This window comes from Electrona antarctica (assembly GCF_951216825.1).
Source record: "Electrona antarctica genome assembly, chromosome: 19".
Lineage (NCBI taxonomy): Eukaryota > Metazoa > Chordata > Actinopteri > Myctophiformes > Myctophidae > Electrona > Electrona antarctica.
The window spans coordinates 3,112,538-3,134,618 of NC_136800.1; the positions used below are offsets into that span (position 1 = coordinate 3,112,538).

At 42.1% G+C, this 22,081-nt stretch overlaps 1 protein-coding gene across 1 annotated transcript in view; it reads right to left on the reverse strand.

Moving 5' to 3' along the window:
* Positions 1 to 6,370: 6,370 nt before the first annotated feature.
* The window catches only part of rb1cc1 (RB1-inducible coiled-coil 1), a 33,005-nt gene continuing 17,294 nt past the window's right edge, over positions 6,371 to 22,081 (reverse strand). Inside the window, exons 15-24 of the mRNA XM_079530308.1 lie at positions 20,178 to 22,070; positions 18,235 to 18,445; positions 14,500 to 14,608; positions 12,775 to 13,123; positions 10,623 to 10,677; positions 10,456 to 10,503; positions 9,914 to 9,972; positions 9,264 to 9,391; positions 8,015 to 8,085; positions 6,371 to 7,353 (exon numbers count right to left, since the gene is read on the reverse strand). Of these exons, the coding sequence (XP_079386434.1) occupies positions 7,276 to 7,353; positions 8,015 to 8,085; positions 9,264 to 9,391; positions 9,914 to 9,972; positions 10,456 to 10,503; positions 10,623 to 10,677; positions 12,775 to 13,123; positions 14,500 to 14,608; positions 18,235 to 18,445; positions 20,178 to 22,070 (3,001 nt within the window). The 3' untranslated portion in view covers positions 6,371 to 7,275. The remainder of the gene's footprint in view (positions 7,354 to 8,014; positions 8,086 to 9,263; positions 9,392 to 9,913; positions 9,973 to 10,455; positions 10,504 to 10,622; positions 10,678 to 12,774; positions 13,124 to 14,499; positions 14,609 to 18,234; positions 18,446 to 20,177; positions 22,071 to 22,081) is intronic.

Here is a 22,081-nt window from a genome sequence, read left to right on the forward strand (position 1 = left end):
AAACTACCCATTCTACAAACTGAATAACATTTTCAATCAATCAATCAATCAATCAATCAATCAATCAATCAATCAATCAATCAATCAATCAAAGTTCCTAAACATCAAGTTGTCAACTACAGCATATCAAAATATAAACTTACCAGCACTGATGTTTTTTTCGTTTTTTTCGTTTTGTGTTCACTAGTTGTTTCCTTGTCTGTGTGATTGGAGCAGCTGTGTTCACTCACTGTTGATTAAGGAATCAACAGTCCCAATAAGTATAAGGTTTATATGAGAAGAGGTCAAGTATTAAGCTTCTGGGAAACGTAATTCTGTGCTGACTGCTGAACACAAGCCTTGCTTATAAACCCAATGAGATTCCTCTAAATCATCCATAGGTGATTGATTGAAGGATACAGTGGGCTACAATTAAGCTTTTTTTTCCAGACTCCCCCTGTGTCCTGAAAATGAGATTTTGATAAAGAACAGAATGTGCCATATTCTTAACCAGCCTGCGGCCTGCCTCAGATGCAATGGAACTGAAAACTGGACGTGAATTGGATTGTTCTGTATCAACTTGTTAGATGGCAGCAGCCTCTGTGGTGGTGTGGTGAGATCATGGGCACATGGGAGACATTTGTGAAATGACAGGTTCTTCTGGGTGTGATACCGAGGGAATGACTAACTAAGAGGGGTGCTGTTAGAGCTTTGAAAAGCAGTTTTGCACATTACTTTATCTTGTCAATCAGATTCCTGGAATGGAAGAGGTGGCTGGTGATAACTTGAATTAATTATTCTCTCATTGCACGCATGTGTTAATTCATGCTAATTAATGTCCCTTAAAGGCCCAACAGGCTGTTCAGAGTATAGCGCCACCTCTGGCATACAAGGGCACTGATAGATATTCATACGAAACTTGTGAAGAGAACACTATACTCACAAAGTCACTGTATGTAATAGTAATACCCAGAAGTCTCTGTACAACAAATATCAGGAAAGTATCAGGGAAGTATAATGGACCATTATTCATGTTTTACGTAAATAATTGCATGTAAGCCATAAGGGATAATGTATTTTATAGGCACATGGTTATATCCGTAGCAACATGCAGGTTGCCGTGGCATTCTCAAACATAATTACAATATATAGAACATATAACTTCCTCGTGATTGCAATTCAATAAATAATTCTTAAACATTTTTCGATAAATCCAAGTCGCTCTGCTACGCAGACGACGAGAGAGAGAGAGATAGAGAGAGAGAGAGAAAAAAAGAAATCTCTCTGACAAGAACAGAAACAGCAAGAAGTTCTAACCCATTTTGGGCGGGAACCCCTTTTGGTGTTTTAAACATTACGTTATAATTTAGCTATTGAAAAATAGCAGATCTACAAGCTCGTAGCGCGCCACCGAGTGGCGCGCTACGAGCTTGTAGGTCTGCTATTTTTGAAAAATCGTGAAAATGTGGCGCAAATCTTTGAATATATATTTTTTCAAAGTGAATGTTTTTAACTCGGGTCTAAAATGAGCTAACAAGGAAAAGCCTGCCAGGTGGCGAACTGGCTGCACCAACAGAACGCACAATCTGTCTGCTTCTCCTTCCAAACCATTGACAGCTGCCATCACCAGCCTTGCACACTCGCACTCAGTGGCTCCTCAGCTCCCTGCCCATCCCTCTTTAGTGTTTCCTCCTAACCTCAGAGACAGGGTCACCTGGCCCCCATAGATGGCCGTCTGTGGGGGCCTGCTGGCCCACTGGAGACCTGCCTATATGGGGCCCCCCGCATGGCTCCCCAGAGGTCCAGCAATTCCACTTTGTTATGCAAACCGAGGGGCAAATGCCTTTGACCTGAAACCATAGCATTTCTCTCATCGGTTATTCTCAACCTTTTTAATTTCAAGGACCCCCTCCCCCTGTTTGATTAAAAAAATAATAATAATAAAATCTCTGGGTGTGGGACCCAATCTACACTGTAAAATCCTCAGTTTCACTTTAACTCTGAGTTACTGACCCCGTAAGAGTCCATTTGGACCCTTGGTGGTCCCTGGACTCCATTATATGATCTATCAAATCTATGTTTAGGGGAGATTTCCGACTATCAATTGCTGATAATTGTACTGGTACAGTGCATTATCTCCTTGACAAATATTTGCGTTACAGCTAAGGATACTTCAGATTTATATTAATTGCAGTGAAGCACAACACTGTATAACAGAGTCGTACAATATTGATTTTCAACACATTTGAGTACCAGTAAATGTCCTACATCGAAACAATTTGTATTAAAAGTGAAACTGTTTTTCTCCCAATGAGTGCAAACAGAGGTACATACTAGATGCACAGAGGCTAAAATGTAGTGTTTGACAAAGCCAAGCATTGCAACTGGGCTAAAAATAAAACCTGGCAAAGTTATTCTGATCCCTTATTGGTCCCATAGTTTGATTTCACATTTAGCATTTGCATTCCCCTCCGCGTAAACATTTCATTCTTCCCCTCCTGCAGTACAATGAGACTTGAGTGACTTTGGCAGCAGATTTTGGATCGGTGCTCTCTGAATCCACCAGTGTATGTTATCAGCAGGTAAACAAGCTTTCGAACAAAGCCATAATGGAACTGCAAGCGGCATAAAGAGGCTCATCTCAAAAGCTATACAACCCATCAAAGCTGGTGTCATTTTCCCCAGCACTGCATTGCAGCTGGGAAAAAATGCATGGCTGTTAGTTACAGTTTAAATTCGCCTGGCTATTTTCAGACACTTCAAAACTATTTGTATTGATTATTTACTTGTCAGTTAAGCAGCCAGATTACCCAAATAAAACAACAGCTTTTAATGTTTACTAGAGTCTTTTGTGGTTTTTTGTTTTCTGGGAGGGAAATAGGAAATGGTGTCATGCACAGAAATCAATAGGATTTGCAGTATTGGGTATTAGAATAATTATTTTTCTACTGCAAATGAAATAGTTCTTTCTATATTTGGAGGGATTACTGATCGCTCTGAACTTAACATGAACATAATGTTGCCATTTAAATGAATAGTTAAGCTTATATCCGACACTTTCTGCTCACCAGATACAATCTTGTTAACCACTTGGATGGTTGTCACCAAACTTTCCACATATTTGCCTTTTGGGTACAGCTCAGCTACACACACAACTGAACCTACGCACTCTCCTCCCAGTGAGTGGAGGAGAAACCTTCAAAGCCTTCTCTTTCATATGCATGCATTATCGCCGTGGCAGTAATTATCCATAAAACTATGCCATCAAGATGGTGATGATTTCCAATATGAACCCAATAAATGTGTTTAAATTTTCGAATTATCATATTTATGTGGATATGTGTTACTAATAGTGATTATGCTCTCCATGTGGGTAGAAAGAGCAAAACATCCTGATGTTTGCGTATTCTGACATATTTCTCAGACATTTCATCACACATTTAATCTGTTCCCTGTCTATGGTTTTCCACTGAACCTGCAGTGAAGGGGAGGTGTGTGTGTGGGGGAGAGAGAGAGAGAGAGACAGAGAGAGACAGTGAGAGAGAGAGAGGGACAATACTGGATGAGATTATGAAGCATGTCTGTTAACCCATTTCGACCGAGACCGATTCTACAAAATGTCTTCTAAATCATGACAGTTTTCTTTAAAAACCCATGTTTCTATGTCAGTGGTTCTCAAACTATTTCATGTCAAGGACCCCTAGAATTATATGTATTTGGCCTCCGACGCCAGGGACGCCCCAGAAGCAAAGATTTGAGTTAAAAACGTTCGCTCTAAAAGAAGATTCAAAGATTTGCACTACATTTTCACGATTTTTCAAAAATAGCAGACCTACAAGCTCTTATAGCGCGGCACTCGGTGCCACGTTGCGAGCTTGTAGATCTGCTATAACATAAGTATAACATACACCAAAAGGGGGTTCCCGCCCAAAATGGGTTAAAGCATGTCTGTTTGATCATCGTTCTGTTTAGGTGAAGTTCTCCACTTGGTCTCTTCAGTCTCTGACAGCTGATATACTGTGTAACCTAATCTCTTTTCCTCACCCCTTTCTTAGGCATGAATAGGGTAGAGATGTGATGGCATTAAGTCGATTTAGTCCTTGGTTTGCAGTTTCAGCCTCAATGCCATCTTCTTTCTTGGCTCTTCAACAGACTCCCGCTCCGTTTAGATTTAGAAAATATAAAATGTTACAATGCCTTCCTATTTATTTTCCATCTATGCATCATTTGAAGTTCATGCATAATATTTAACCCAACAGATAATGCTTGTTTATTCGCGAACCCTATATTACAGTGTCAAATATATATAGGGAAATGCAAGACAACTTGTGTATTAGCTTGGAATACAGAATATATCGGTGACAAAGAGCAAGATCTGAGACTATTTGACATGCATTGTGATTCCTCTCTTTCACATCATCGTTGTGATATTTCAACATTGCTCTATCTAAACCTTTATTCAGTTCTAGCCGGTGTATGGTGACATGCAAAGAAAAGCCATGATAATTTATTTTTGAATATCAGCAGACATTTTAAAACTTACAATAATATCCCCCCCTCCTTCTCTCTCTCTCGTAAGTATGCAACTAAAAAGGGAAAAAATGGCAACAACCTTCTATTCTACTTGTTGCATCATCGACCGATAGAAGATACCATTTTCAGCTTTTGGATTCTTGCTTATTGTTGATAATACAACAGTGTGATCTTGATTCGGTGTGGAGTTCCTAGTCTCCACTCTCCCTACCTCTTCCATCAAAAGGTTTGACAGAATGCAATATCCCTTGTGTCACAGTCGAGCAACATTCATCAAAAGCATAAACCACCACTATCAATTGTACTATGATAAAAATAAAATCAGGGAATGGTTGAGTACAATGTTTTTCTGTGTAATTTGAAGAATACACACACAGTGTAATTAACTGAGGAAATATCAGTGTGAGCATTAATTTTATATATATATTATATATGCACCTATGCAACCTCTTGAGGGAAATTGTGAGGCTTTGAACAAATATGACTGAGAATATCATCTGTCCTAGGTGTTGGTGTCAGTCGAGGCAGTTTATAGTGGCGAAACTATAGCCCAAGACTGTACACATGGCCATGTTGAATCCCATTCGGCCTGATGAGAGCGAGTCCCAGCAGCACTCGGCTCAGTGGGGGGCCGTAAACATTTACACTAAGAGCCTGTCCAGTGCACATGGCTGTCGCTTGCCAGCCACCTCGGTTATCGAATGTTGTGTTACATATTTTTTGTCATTCAGGCCGGTCCCGAAAATTGTAGGAATCACACCATCAATTTTACGAAGAAAGCCGTCCAAAATGTGACAACCGGCTTATGCTAAATGGAGAAAATAGAGCTAAACATTGTTAAAACACCCCTTAGACCCACATGGTAGAGTGCTCGACAGAGAGCTGCTATGCTCCCCGCTGTGAACTGGGAAAGTGATGTTGGTGCAGTTCCTTCTCCATGAGGTCTGCCCCGTTCTTGGGACCCGATTTGAAGCCTTTTTGAAGCCTGTTTCCTGTAGCCGTCTGCCAATATTAACTAATGCTTACACAAAAGCAAAATAAGAAAAGCTCAAATTATGCTTTTTTTCCCCTGATTTGTGCTACTGCGTGCAGATTCCAAATCCCTCATTTTTGTGATCAATACAAATATTTAATATACAAGTCAATAATGTGTTTATTTTTTCCCCCCCGCAAACAAGTACTATGCAATAATTAAAAGGTCTTTTTAAACCATTTTGACCCGACGTCGAAAAAAAAAAAAAAAAAAGGTCTTCTAAAGTTTTCTGTAATACCCGTTTCTTTGTCAGTGGTGCTCAATATTTCTCATGTCAAGGACGCCGAAAATTATATGCATTTGGCCGCCGACCCCCATCTGAAAATATGTTGTTCCAGGGAACCCCTCAAAAGCAAAGATTTGAGTTAAAAATGTTCGCTCTGAAAGAATATATATATTCAAATTTCTGTGCCGCATTTTCACGATTAAAAAAAAATAGCAGACCTACAAGTTCATAGCGCGGCACTCGGTGCCGCGCTATGAGCTTGTAGATCTGCTATTTTTCAACAGCTAAAGCATGACATAATGCTTTAAAACACCAAAAAGGGGTTCCCGCCCAAAATGGGTTAACAGTACGCATAGAAATCTTCCATTTCCGGAAGGCCAGCCAGTCTTCTTCAAAACTGGCAGGTGGTCAGTGGTGTAATGAATTGAGTTGTTGTCCTTGAACCAGAGGAAGTTGTTTTCTCTTTTCTAAAGGATGCTATTCTATAGGCGAACCACCCATCATTTACATCTCTGAGCTTCCGCAGGAATCCACAGATGAGGCTCGACGATGCTGCCAATCTGCAAAAGGCCATCAACAAACGAGACAATACCATAACATACGCTTGGGGATCCGTCCTTTATTGTTTCAAAACTCTAATATCTTTTACAATACAGTCATTTTATCATTACATGTGTGATTCGATGGGTAATGTACAATGTCTTCCAATAAATGAAACACAGTCACAAAGTATTCCTTTTCTACATATCAATATTCTATGATAGCGAGAAGTTTTGTGCTGTTGACTTTTGTTTGTTTTTTTAAACTTGATTTTTCCACAGCTCAATTACTTCCCTTTTTTTTCTTCTTCAAATCAACAAAAAGCATTGTTTTTGAAAGTGCATTTCAAGGATTGCAATGACTGCTTGTCGGTCAGCCATAAATTTACATTTCAATATTAACAAGAGGGCCATACTGGTTTGTGAGTAACAAACGGCATTAACTAGTCCTACTACAACATTTACCTGAAGTAAATCAAAGAAAATATATCAATATGCATGCCATGAACATTCCTCCATAAACATTTATAATAAATGTATATTTTTCATTTGAATTATGTTGATATTGATACAGTATTTTTCCACAGAAAAAGGACAAATGCTGATAATGAGAACTAATATTTAACATCCAAATACCTTTTTGTTCAATTTACACACAGGTCAGATGGCTTGATGCCACAGTGTATAGGGCAATGCCCTAATAAGGTAATAGCATTTGGTCCACAAGAATTAATTTGTGTTAAAAAACAAAACAAAAAGGAAAAAACAAAAAACAAACGAGAATAAAATGTGGGAGTATGTTGGATCTTCAACTGAAAACCATAGCATGTTTACGACCTCCATTCGTTCAGTGTTCAAGTTCTTTTCAAATTTCAAGTTATGAAATACGGTGTGTGAAGATTCTTTTTTTCTTTTCAAAACCTCTAAGCAATATAAATATACATAGTAGCTTCTTTACTTGGCTATTATACTTTCCTGTTCCACGGAACAGCTTTCACTCTGTAGAATTTTGTTCCCAGTGGAACTTTGAACCTGTTTTGAGCCTGGGAGTAGAGAGAGAGAGAGAGGAATAGAAACAGCATCTGTTCAGAGTAGTTTGTAAAGACATGAGACACCTTCTTCATGGATTGAGTATTGTCCAAAAACTTTAAATAAATAATGTCAGTCCAGACTAGAGTCCCCAAAGTCATACCACTAATTATAAAATATGTTATGGTATACCAGTATAGAGCGTCGCAGTCCCGCCACCCTCGAGAGACCCGGAAAATAAATCCCTGTTCATTTTCCTCATAGACTTTTCAGAAAGTATTTATTTACAGACGTTTACGGCGCGGACAAAGCCAACTCTTGTCGTGACAAATCATGACAATAAACACAATGTTTTGGGCCAAACAAAGAATTAGAAAGTAGAAAAAAAACAGCAGGTTACAACACTTTTTTTGTTGTTTTTCTTCTTTGTAATTATTTGTTTGGTCCAAAATATTGTGTTTGTAGTCATGATTTGTCACGACTCGAGTTGGCTTCGTACTACGCTTAAAAGGTCTTTAAATAAATACTTTTTGAAATGTCTATGGGAAAAATGCATTGGGATTCATTTCCTGGGCTTGGCGTCGTCATGAAAGGGGGCGGGACTGCGACGCTCTATAGAGTGGATACATGAGATTTTGACAGAATGGATTTTAATGCTTAAGTTATGTACAATACCTTTTTTGCCTGGCAATATTCCTTCTCCATCACCTTCCCAAGAACCCATGGCCGTCTTGTGCTCCCCGATGCTAAACAAAGAACACAGTTCATCAAAACAAATCTTCTATATAAACACTCAAAAAGTATGCATACGTTCTTTACTTTTAAATTGTAAATAAAGTTACAGCCAAAAAAAACAAAAAAACAGTTGCTACAGGACAGCAATTCTGAGATCTGTACTTGGGTACATCACAATGTTTTGAACATCTATTTTCAATGTTCATCGACTTCAACATTTGAATCCACCTGAACGGAGAGCAATACAACTCAGTCTCAGTTGCAGTTCTTCCAACAAACGAGTTGTTTTTGGTTAGTTTTAGTCGTAGTCTCTTCAATAGTTTTCATTTAGTTTCAGTCACCTGGAATGTTTTAGTGTTAGTCTAGTTTTAGTCGACTAAATACCATAAGATTTTAGTCGACTAAATCTACAGTTGATTTAGTCGACTAAAATGTATTTTGGCGGGCCATGATGCCGTCGTAATGACTGTTTTTACACTTGCTGAAAATAGCCTAGTTTGAGGTCCAGTGCAGTGAGAGTGAAACTAGTTTGAGGTCCAGTGCAGTGAGAGTGAAACTAGTTTGAGGTCCAGTGCAGTGAGAGTGAAACTAGTTTGAGGTCCAGTGCAGTGAGAGTGAAACTAACCTAGTTTGAGGTGCAGTGAGAGTGAAACTAGTTTGAGGTCCAGTGCAGTGAGAGTGAAACTAGTTTGAGGTCCAGTGCAGTGAGAGTGAAACTAACCTAGTTTGAGGTCCAGTGCAGTGAGAGTGAAACTAGTTTGAGGTCCAGTGCAGTGAGAGTGAAACTAAACTAGTTTGAGGTCCAGTGCAGTGAGAGTGAAACTAACCTAGTTTGAGGTCCAGTGCAGTGAGAGTGAAACTAGTTTGAGGTCCAGTGCAGTGAGAGTGAAACTAGTTTGAGGTCCAGTGCAGTGAGAGTGAAACTAGTTTGAGGTTCAGTGCAGTGAGAGTGAAACTAGTTTAAGGTCCAGTGCAGTGAGAGTGAAACTAGTTTAAGGTCCAGTGCAGTGAGAGTGAAACTAGTTTGAGGTCCAGTGCAGTGAGAGTGAAACTAACCTGGTTTGAGGTCCAGTGCAGTGAGAGTGAAACTAGTTTGAGGTCCAGTGCAGTGAGAGTGAAACTAGTTTAAGGTCCAGTGCAGTGAGAGTGAAACTAGTTTAAGGTCCAGTGCAGTGAGAGTGAAACTAACCTGGTTTGAGGTCCAGTGCAGTGAGAGACTCCGAGTGGAGGAAGTAGAGGGTGGGTCCGACAGTGAACAGCACATAGTTGTCATGCCTTTCATCTAGGATGATCAGAACCAAATCGCCCACCTGGAAACTACAACATGGACACACAACCACAATGTAAATGAGTGAAATTAGGTTCCTTAAGGACGGGATCCCCTTTTGGTGTTTTAATAGCATTATGTTATACTTTAGCTATTGGAAAATAGCAGATCTACAAGCTCACAGCGCGGCACCGAGCGCCGCACTACGAGCTTGTAGATCTGCTATTTTTGAAAAATCGTGAAAATGTGATGCAAATCTTTGACTATATATTCTTTCAGAGCGAACTTTTTTTTTAAACTCAAATCTTTGCTTTTGGGGGTTCCCTGGAAGGAACAACATATTTTCAGATGGGGGTCGGCAGCCAATGACATATTTTGTGGAGGTCCTTGGTATGAAAATGTTTGAGAACGACTGGCATAGAAACATGGGCTTTTCAGAAAACTGTCATGATTTAGAAGGCATTTATAGAATCAGGTCTAAATGGGTTAAAAGTAGTTATAAATAGAGCTGGGGTAAAAAACTAAAATAAAAAAACAGTGTTAAAAACGCAGTCATAGCTTTATTGACTTACTCTCTGATGGCAATTTTCTCTGAATGCCGCGACGACACGGAGGACATGCTTTGAGACATCTAAAAGAAACACAGGTGTGGGAATGTTAAAACAAATGAAATCAACAGATTGTTACAAATATGAAATCAAAAGGAATAACTTACTTAAGACATGCATCATCTTATTTCTCCTACCGGTATGAAATCTGTTTGTGTTTCTATATATATATATACACACATTATTATAATTAATTAGGCTTACATCACTCACTTTATTTCAAAGGAAGACTTACGAGACTGATGACACCTTTGCAGGTGGTCATAAAGTACAGGTGATCATAAAGTTCATAGTTATTTGCCAATATGAAGCACATACTAGTTATTTGTTCACTTTGACTAAAACCATTCAGATCACCCTATATAATCCATTCATCTTTATCGAGCCATTTGGCCTAGCCTCCTGGGTCAGGATTTTGACACTTTGATGCTACTGCCACCTAGTGCAGCAGGGGACTCATTGAAATAGAAAAAATAAATGCATAATGCATATTAAAAAAAACCTACCAGCCTTTGACTGAGGCGCTTATTTTCTTCTTCCTTCATATGTAAAGTCTGGAAAGATTGAAATTAAAATGATAATTATGAATACTAATACCGACAACAGGCAACGTTAAAAGCATACGTTATTGGACTGGATGTAACTAGATAATAGATAATATTGTTGAACTTGCCCTCTCTAGTAAGAGTATCCGCTGTTTCTCCTCCGACATCATCAAAATGTTATCGCTGGAAAGAGAATGGAAAAACAATTCAGGTGGTCAGGAGCAGCAGTCATGGAAATCTGTAACATGGTGAATTATTTGCAGGGCATTCACTTCTAGTCATTTTTACTAGTTGACTAGTTGCCTAGTTTACTAGTCGACTAGTTGTTTAACTACCTATTATGTAAAACATAAAATCTTTCTTTTTTTTAAATAAATATTTGTACATTGAAAAACTGTGTACATGGTGACTATAACTATAATCTACCTGATATTGAGGCCTACAAAATCGGGGAAAAAATAAAAATAAACTAGTCGACTAGTAAACTAGTCGACTAGTTGCTTAATGCCCTACGTCTAATGTATAAAAGACAAGTGTGAGGAGGTACTGTTGGTTTCGTCATTTCATTTGACACCAGACACTTTTTATACCTTCAAATCCTGCACGCTAAATACGAGAGACTCCTCAGCGTGTCTTTATCCGTTTGCAAAACAAAGTCACCCCTAAATCAATCAAGCGTAAAGAATTTTGTAATAATCTTTTAGCAATATATAAATATTTTACTTTTAAAAAAAGTGGGGGGGAAAAAATAAGTGAAATTTAACGTTTGATCAATGAATACACAAACACAAAATATTTCGATTAACTATTGCACCCCTAAAATTATAAGCAAGAATATAATGGCCATGACAAGGGCATGGGGTATCCCACTAACTTACTGTAATCAACTTAGCAATGTATGTAGTTTGTGTTTAAAATAACCTTTACTGTTCCTGACACCTAACCTGACTTCCATTAGGGTCAGGGTGTCTCTCTCTCTCTCTCTCTCTCTCTCTCTCTACGTTTTCAATTTGTAAACCTGAGCAGTGTGAAATCTTTCTTCTACCACATAAATGCATTATTTAGCTATTTATTATTATTTAGCCACAAATGATCTCAATGAAGACAAACACAATAGCCAAAACAGCTTTCCATTGCTACATTATATTGCACCGTTTCAAATTGAATGTTGTTAATACAAGTTAAACTTAGTTGAGCCAATGAGCAATTATGACCATGAACTCCAAAATTGAATGTCATGGCCAGTTCAGAGGAACCATGGCCAGTTCAGAGGAACCATGGCCAGTTCAGAGGACCTCCTTCACAGAGAGTGCGTTTAATATCCCAACATAATTACAGATACTGCCGGTATTATAGCCAAATGTTATTGGGGGTAATCGTGTCTCTTTTAAGAGCTGGCTCATGGTAATGCCACACCACAATATCCCACATAAACTGGAAAAATACCGAACTACGCTATGAATAGTTTTCTGAACGTTTGCACGGAAATAGCTTTTAGAATTGTTTAATATTCTGATTTGGAAACATACCCATATATATTATGCTGGATACAACATGCAACCATGTTTTACATGCACTTGTACACCAGCATGACTTAACACTAACAGATTATTTAGTTATAATGATTTCAGGCTTATCAGTTCTACCATATCTACTAAAATCATCTCTGCAGGGTTGATTTCGTCGACTAAAACCGAGGTGAAAAATGTGCGTGGACTACTGTTTTTCACTGACAAAAACTAAATGGAAACTAAGCTATGATAACTAAAACTAAGACTAAATATACTGACAATTTCGTCAACAAATAAAAACTAGACGTGTTTGCTATGTTAGGAAGGGACTAGTGGACAAGAGATCCAGTATAAGTCATTTTACACTTGGTTGCATGCTGAAAATAGCTGATCTACAAGCTCACAACGCGCCGCAGCGCGACGCGTTGTGAGCATGTAGATCGGCCATTTGTTTTTAGTGTAAAAGCGTCATTACGTCATTACGACGGCATCGAGGCCCACCAAAATAAATTTTAGTCGACTAAATCAACTGTAGATCTAAAATCGTATGATATTTAGTCGACTTAAACTAGACTAACACTAAAACATTCCAGGTGACTAAAATGTGACTGAAACTAAATGAAAACTATTGAAGAGACTAGGACTAAAAACCAAAATAAAAATGTGCTGCCAAAAACAACGCCACTCCGAGGTCAACTCCTGCAGTCACCGTTCCCATTGGACATTGATTTGCAGCGTTTGTGGGTATATATATAGATGCATTGCTTACTGCACTGTCACCGCCTCCACCGCAGAGTCCACGTGTTCGTCTTCCTGGATGGTTGCCACGGAGGCCAACCTGTCCGGGTCGGAGGACGTGGTGGGGGGCTCCAAGGAGGAACAGGCTCCGGCCACGACGACAGGCACAAACCTGGCCGCCGATGGCCCGAAGCCACACGCACCGGCATCTGTGAGCATGGCCTCCTGGGCCTCCTGGGCCGCCGCGGCGCCCGCGGGGTGAGGCATGAAGAAGGCGGAGGACACCAGGGTGGTGCCGCGAAGACGGTTCAGCTCCTCCTCCAGATGTTTCTTCTCCTGCATGACGCTGGCTCTGTCCTCCGAAAGAGTCTCTATCAGAGCTTAAATGAGACAAAAAATAAATAAAAAAATAACAATTAATAGCTATATTCTGGCGAAATACTGGGAAATTACCATACATGGGGCTACTTTATTCGTGCCACTTGGAGACCATTTTTTTTACATGGATTGAGTTAAACCATTTAGGCCGGGCGTAAAAAAAAAAAAAAAAAAAAAGTCTTCTGAAAGAATATATATTCAAAGATTTGTGCCGCATTTTCACGATTTTTCAAAAATAGCAGACCTACAAGCTCATAGCACGCCACTCGGTGGCGCGCTATGAGCTTGTAGATCTGCTATTTTTCAATAGCTAAAGTGTCACTAAAGAGTCACAGCTGCATACAAATAACATACACATTCACATAAGAAAAGGAAAAAAAAACACCATGAAACAACCCAACATACAAAAACAGAGATATTGCACACATTCCCTTTGATAAAAGTGCAACTAGTCAATAAAGTGCATTCGACAATCTCATGCGTTACCAACCTGTGCCACCGGAGCGCAGAACGAAAGTTACGTATGTAACTACGGTTCTATGAATCCCGAATGACCCGCCAGAGCACTCTGACCCCTTTTCCACCGGTTGGTTCCCAATGGGAACCGGTTCAGTTCTTTTTGTTTTTTAGTCCATGAGCCAGAGCTCCAAAATTGGTGGGCAAACTATACCCTATAATAAATTGTTTATAGGATCAATACAAGCTAAATGAATACATGATAACCCTTCCACAGTAGTAGCTTTTTCATATTTTCGATTATTTAGCATATTTTCCTACATAATGCCTCATTTGCATATTTAAAAATGTAAAATTTGTAATACAATAAATCATTGTCTTCGTGTAAGTACTCAATTGGGGAAGTTTAATGGTGATAACAATCTAATATTAGGTATGGTTTTGCCCACTCAATTCATAATTAACGTTTCAATTTTGGAGCTCTGGCTCATGGACTAAAAACCAAAAAGAACTGAACCGGGGAACCAACCGGTGGAAAAGGGGCCTCTTTGTCACTCGGAATCCCTCGTGGTCACGCGAGAAGGTTCTGTAGAGGCTTAGCCCCTGGTGACCTCCGGAAGATATAGGCTCTTCTGGGTCATCACGGGGTGACATTGTCGGTATAAAATACTCGACTGCGCATGCGCGAAGGGACGCATTCAGTGCTTAAAGCACCGCCTCTGGCGGACAGCAGGGACAAAATAGAACACTTAATTTATGACTAAAACTATTTGAGGTAATACTACCCCAACACATCAGCCAGCATCAGATAAGTTAAACATTTTTGCACAGGAAGAAACAAGGTCTTCCTTTTCAGCATCATATCTACCTTTATGAATATCTAGGCATTCAAACTCTTCACTCAATAGATAGATAGATATACCTTTGTCCTTCTCCTGTTGCTGGGTAACCTGCCGCAACTTCTCCGTGAGCTCATTGATGATCTGCTCTTTCTTCAGCTTCTCACGGGTTAACACAGTGTTGAAGTTAGTCTGGTGGGGGGGGAGAAACAGGTATGTCAGTGGTTCTCAAACATTTTCATGTCAAGGACCCCCAGAATTATCTGTATTTGGCCACGGACCCCCCCCTCCCCCCCATCTGAAAATATGTTGTTCCAGGGACCCCCCCAAAAAGAAGCAAAGATATGAGTTAAAAACGTTCGCTCTGAAAGAATATATATATATTTTCAAAGATTTGTGCCACATTGTCACGAATTTTGAAAATAGCAGATCTACAAGCTTGTAGCGTGGTGTAACGCTTCTAGAGAGACGAGGTATGGTGTGTGGTACTAAGGGAAAATTAGGCCTCCCGTTTGGGGGGGGGGGGGGGGGGGGGGGCTTTTCAGAGTAAAATCTGCCTCATCTGCGTTGGACTCTAGCGCCTTTACCAGTGTTGTTTTCGTCGACTAAAACCAAGACGTCGACTACCTTTTTTCACTGACGAAAACTACATGAAAACTAAGCTATGATGACTAAAAGTAAGACTAAATATACTGACGATTTCGTCAACAAATAAAAACTAGACTAAATGTTAGGACGGGACTAGTGGACAAGAGATCCAGTATAAGTCATTTTACACTTGATTGCATGCTGAAAATAGCCAATCTACAAGCTCACAACGCGTCGCTGTGAGCTTGTAGATCGGCTAATTTCAGCAAGTGAAAAAAACTGTCATTACGACAGCATCAAGGCCCGCCAAAATACATTTTGGTCGACTAAATCAACTGTGGATTTAGTCGACTAAAATCTCATGACATTTAGTCGACTAAAACTAGACTAACACTAAGACATTCCAGGTGACTAAAATGTGACTAAAACTAAAAGAAAACTATGCAAGAGACTATGACTAAAACTAAAATTTGCTGCCAAAAAAACAACACTGGCCTTGACTATTCAAAATGTGTATTGTACCGGTAATTGTATTCTCCTGTGGTCAAACAAAGAAAAATAATAACAGATTAGATTATTCATGATAAAACCATTGCCACATTGTGTTCTCAAGACCATCGTCACGCGCCTCTGTGAAATATACCGTGCAAAATCTAGCAAACATAGCTCCAGAAAATGAGCTTGTAGGGTGTAGTCTAGTTGCTGCTAGCCGTCAAGAGGCTGGATTGTGTGTTTTTGCGCTCATGGAAGAACGGCATGTTTACCAACACTGGGTTCTCCCTCAGGCAGTGTCACACTCTAGTGTCAAATTGCCGTTCCGAGTGCTCTCCTGGTTGGTGCAAGGTCATCACAACATTCTGTGTACTATAATTATGGTGTGTGTGCACATGCAGGCTAAAGCCACAGGCCTGCATTCTACAATGACTAGTAAATGCTGCGACTCTCTGGTGCATGTAGAACAGCGAGTGAAGAACCGGTAAAAAATAAATAAACAACAAAGTTTCAGGGCAGTGACACTAAAGTATATCGGTTTCTGCCATTACCACTGGCGGTTATATTAATCCATTTAAACCTGAGGCTTCTAAATCCTAACAGTTTTCTTTAAAAAAAACCTATGTTTCTATGTCAGCGGTTCTCAAACTATTTCATGTCAAGGAACCCCAAGAATGATCTGTATTTGGCCGCCGACCACCCCCCCCCCATCTGAAAATATGTTGTTCCAGGGACAGACATCACAGAAGCAAATATTTGAGTTAAAAACATTCACTGTGAAAGAATATATATTCAAAGATTTGCGCCACGTTTTCACGACTTTAAAAAAATAGCAGATCGACAAGCTCGTAGCGCGGCACTACTCGGTGCCGCGCTATGAGCTTGTAGATCTGCTATCTGCAATAGCTAAAGTATAACATAATGTTTAAAAACACCAAAAGGTGTTCCCGTTCAGAATGGGTTAAATTGGGGCAAACATCTGCTGTGAATTGTTTTCCAGGGAAAGGCAAAGAGGACTGGATGAAAAAAATATAATATCAACAGAAATTGTGTTTCAATATTTTGTATTCGAAGCATTGCAAAAACACTTACACAATCCACCGTCAATATGAACGTATGTTAATTTACGTTTGTGGTGCTAGACCAGAACCGGCGAGTGCAACGGCCCAACGTTCAGGATTTGTGCAATTTAAATTTAAAAAAAGGGTAAATGGTAAATGGTGCATTTATATAGCGCCTTTATCCAAGGCGCTTTACATAGATTGTGCATTACATTCACCCATTCACACACACATTCATACACCGATTGCGGCGGAAGCCATGCAAGGTACCAACCAGCACATCGGGAGCAATTTGGGGTTCAGTGTCTTGCCCAAGGACACTTCGACATGTAGACAGGAGGAGCCGGGATTCGAACCGCCGACCCATGGATCATTGGACGACCTGCTCTACCTCTTGAGCCACAGTCGCCCCACTCTTGAGCCACAGTCGCCCCATGGTGCATTTATATAGCGCTTTTAACCCAAGTGCTTTACATAGATTTTGCATTACATTCACCCTTTCACACACATTCATTCATTCATACACCGATGGCAGAGGGAAACCATGCAAGGCACCAACCTGCACATCGGGAGCAATTAGGGGTTCAGAGTCTTTGCTCAAGGACACTTCGACACTAACTCTGGGGGAGCCCACAGGGTTCGAACTAGGAACCTTGCTGGTTCTCATCCGGCTGTTCTACCGGCCACACTACCCCTGAGCCGCCACTAAAGGACTACCGGAAGTTCCTAAAATGTTTTTATCCCACAATTTTGTAACCCATTTTTTCACCCAGTGTCAATTATCTAATGTAATCCTGGGCGCTACACTTCCTCTGCCAACCTGGGGGGGGGGCAGCGGACTGACCTCATGCTTCCTTCTATGCATGAGGAGTCCAAGCTGCTTCTTTTCACCTGACCTGGAAGGAACACATTATTCCAACCAGTTCCCTTTCCCCTCCATCAGGCGCCCCAGGCTGGCCAGGGGGAGGTAGTTTAGAGACCAGGATTACTGCATGTTTTTTGTGAGGTTACCTACCCTAGGGGACACGGGGAGAACATGCAAACTCCACACAGAAGGGCCCTTTCGCCAACCCCGCCTCGGGTATGGGCACTGATGACGCGGAGGAGGGAACACACCCCCCAGTGCCCACAGCGGGAATCGAACCCAGGACCTTCTAGCTGTGAGGCGACAGCACTACCGACTGTGCCACCGTGACCCCCGACTACCGGAAGTTCCAAACAACATATAGAGATCGTTTTAACCCATTTAGACCCGAGGACGATTCTACAAAAAAAAATGGCTTCTAAATCCTAAAAGTTTTCTGAAAAACCTAGTTTCTATGTCAGTGGTGCTTTTTCCATGTCAAGGACCCCAGAATTATCTGTATTTGGCCACCGACCCCCATCTGAAAATATGTAGTTCCAGGGACCCCCCTGTAGTTCTAGGGACCCCCCCCCCCCCCCCAGAAGCAAAGATTTGAGTTAAAAACGTTCGCTGTGAAAGAATATAAATTCGATCTGCGGCACATTTTCACGATTTTTCAAAAATAGCAGATCTACAAGCTCGTAGCGCGGCACTGAGGCTTGTAGATCTGCTGTTTTTCCAATAGCTAAAGTAGAACACAATGTTTTAAAACACCAAAAGGGGTTCAATTTGAAGTCGCTTTGGGGGGGGGGGGGGGGAGAAAAGAAACAAACCTGCTGCTCGGCGATGAGCGACGTCTTGAGGTTCTGCATCTCGTCGTTCTTCATCTTCTCCAGGAGGTCCATCTGGGACTGCAGGGAGGCCCTCTCCTGCTGAAGCTGCTCCTGGAGCGCCGAGTCCAGAGAGAGGGCCGTGCTGATGGCCGCCGCCGCCGGCCTGCTGCCCTCAGCAGCCTGGGGTAGTACGGACGACGAGCCTTCCTCCCTGAGAAGATGGAGAGTATTAGGAACGATCCCGATACCACAATTAGCCGATACGGATACCGAATACCGATACCAGAGAATAATATAAAAATTATAATAATATAATATAAAAAGAAAATTACTTATTTTATTAATAGCAGACTTCTCCCTCAAATGTGCACTTGCAGTTTCGAAAGCAAACTAACCGCTGGTTAGACTGGCATATTCGCCGATACCGATATGACCAAAAAGGTCAATACCGATACCGATACTTTTCCGATATTTATCGGCCGATACCGATACTTTTCCGATACCGATACAGTATCGGGACATCTCTATTAGGAACCGGTGTTGTTTTTGACAAGCAAATTTAGATTTTTAGTTTTTAGTCATAGTAGTCTCTTGAAATAGTTTCAGTTTTGCGGGCACATTTTCACGATTTTTCCAAAAATAGCAGATGGGCCGAACAAATAATTAGAAAGAAGAAAACGGCAGGTTATAAGTACTTTTTTTGTTGTTTTTCTTCTTTGTAATTATTTGTTTGGTCCAGAATATTGTGTTTGTTGTCATGATTTGTCACGACTCGAGTTGGCTTTGTACGACGCTTATAAGGTCTATAAATAAATACGTTTTGAAATGTCTATGGGAAAAATGCATTGGGAATCATTTCCTGGGCCTGGCGTCGTCATGAAAGGGGGCGGGACTGCGACGCTCTATAAAGCAACATATATAGGCTGCCACTGAATACCGAGACGTTGAATTTGATGGGTTATTATGAACAATTAGGCTACAGACTATTTTACATTGTTAATTTTATCCTAGTATTAGATCAAATAGATAACACAGTATATCACGATGCTTCTTACCGTATATATTTTCAATGTTATGCTGCATCATAGCAGCTCACACCTACAGTAATATACATGTATACTGTAAACGGCAAGCTCAGGCTATTGGCTAATCTATTGTGAATAATTAACATGCAGACAATTAAGTAGGCCTAATAGCTTTTTAAGTAGGTAGACAACAATCAATCATACAGTTAACCCAATTAGGCCGGACGTCAAAATTAAAAAAAAAGTTCGCTCTGAAAGAATATATATATATATATATATATATATATATATATATATATATATATATATATATATATATATTCAAAGATTTGTGCCGCATTTTTAAGAATTTTCAAAAATAGCAGACCTACAAGCTCGTAGCGCGCCACTCGGTGGCGCGCTATGAGCTTGTAGATCTGCTATTTTTCAATAGCTAAAGTTTAACATAATGCTTAGTTAAAACAACAAAAGGGGTTCCCGCCCAAAATGGGATAAGTTAATGAACACAAGGACCACTTTCACCCATTTTCAAGCATTATTGAGGACCAATTATAGGGAGTTGAAAGGTTGAAAAGGGGCGACTGCTCCTTTCACTTAGACAGTACACCACTGTGAACGCTGCCTGCAGGCCCAACAACAAAAAGGAGGGTCCAAATTAACTCCATGTGTTTTGGTTTTTGGACTCCGTGTGTATGCTTTTCTATGCAGACACTTTGCATGTGATGCATTTCTCTATTACACTGGTGTGAGACAGCTTTTAGTCTGAACGTTTTCAGTCGGGTACCATTTTCCTACCAAAAAGGTTAAAAAATAGGTTTTAGGCTGTGAGAGTAAAGACGGAACAAACAAGGGTTGAACTGAACATTCTTTGCCATGAATAACGGCATGCCTAACTCGGCATGTCATGAGTTTACTCACCCCTTTGAGGACTTTCTCCCATGAAGCTCATTTTCAAGTTGTCCAATTATGTCCAACAGTCTCTTCTCCGTCTCCTCCTTCTGTCGCTCTAATTCTTTAAAGGCATCTGGTGACACAACCTCCAAGGCCCCTTCCTTCTCTAAACCTCGCTCTACTCGTCTCTCCTGCTCCAATCTTTCAGAGAGCAGGTCGTTCTCTGCCTGCATGTTGCAGATAACAGTCCTCGAGTCTTGCTCCTGCTGCTGGAAGCTCGTCAGCTGCTCGTCCTTTTCTCGGTGCAGAACGGCCACTTGCTGGTCCAGGTCTCGCTGGAGTTCCTGTCGCCGTTCGCCGTGTTCCTTCTCGGCGCGCAGGGCTCGCTGCTGCAGGGAGGAGAGCTCGCCGCGCAAGGAGGCGCTCTCCTTCTCGTGGCGGTCCACGAGCTCCGAGATGCAGTTGTCCTTCTCGAGCCGCATGAGAGCCCTCAGCTCCGCCAGGCCGCGTTCGTGCTCCTCGTTTTCGACCTGCAGCTGTCGGTCGAGGCGCGCCACCTCGCTGCCGAGGGCTTCGGTCTGAGCCTCCACCTGGGTCTTCACGCCCTCCGCCAGCTGCTCTTTGGTGTCCTCGAACAGCAGCCTCGCCTCCTCGGTCTCCGACTCTTTGAGGGCCAGCTCCACCTCCAGTTTGCAGCGCAGGTCGGCCAGCTCGGACGTACGAGCCTCCAGGTCCTTGATCTGACTCTCCTTCTCTCCTAAGGCGGCGACGTGACGACGGTCCACCTCGCTCAACTTGACCGTGCTCTCCGCAGCGAGGCGTTCCAGGGCCTCCTGGTTGTCCCTGGAAACGGCCTTCAGTCGGGTCTCGTGTCGCTGCGTCATTCTGTCCTCAGACTCCTTCAAGCGGGTCTGCTCGGCCCCCTCCATCTCCTGCCGGAGCCTCTGCTGGCCACGCTCGATCTCAAAGTGCATGTTCTCCAGCTGGCTGACCAAAGAGTCTCTGGAGACGGTCAGAGTCTTGACCTCTTCCGCTTGCTCACCCGTCCTCCGCTCCAGGTCTAGAATCCTCTCTTTTTGGCCGCTCTCCGCCTCCACCCAACGCTCCTTCTCGCTCTCCAGCTGAACGAGCTCCTTCTCCTTGCGCTCCAGGAGCCCCTCCAGCTCCAGCATGGCCCGCTGGACGTCTTTGACGATGTTTTGGTTGACTTGGTTCTCCTCCGTCAGGTTCTGGACCTGCTTCTCGAGCTCCTGCCGGAGGGAGAGAAGCTCGGCTTCGTGCCGCTCCCTCGCGTCCGACTCGTGCCTCTTACGGATGTCGTCCACGGCGCTGCGCACCTCGGCGGTCACGTTCTTGAGGGTGAAGCCAAAGTCCCGTTGTTCTTTTAGCACCAGACCTCGGAAGTGGCAGATGTCGTCTTTGACGCTGCTCAAGTTGGTCCTCGACTCCTCCGCGGCAAATCTGTATTTCTCGATGGTCAGCTTCAGGGAGGCCATCTCGGAGTTCTGCCTCTGCAGCGTGGTGTTGTCCTGGATGCGCTTGTTGTCGATGGCGTTGATGACCGAGGAGTACAGCGACTCCACCATCATTTCGGGGCTGGTGGGGTCACTGATGGGGTTGGGAGAGGTCAGGTGCTCTTCGATCACAAACTCGTTGACGGCGGACATGAAGTCGGACTCGGGGCTCTCCGCCAGAGACGACGTCAGATCGAGGGAGCCCTGCTGAAGGACATGCTCCATGTTCGGGTGGCCGATGGTCTCAAAGTCAAAGGTCTGTGCGTCGATGCTGTCGGGGGACAGGTCTTCCAACGTGGCGGCGGGGACGGGAACCAGTAGGGGCTGACAGGTGAGCCCCGTGAGGCCCAGCAGGCTGAGCGAGGAGGGGGTTTTGGAGGAGGTAGGGGTGGTCGATCCGGGCGTGCTTTCGGATCG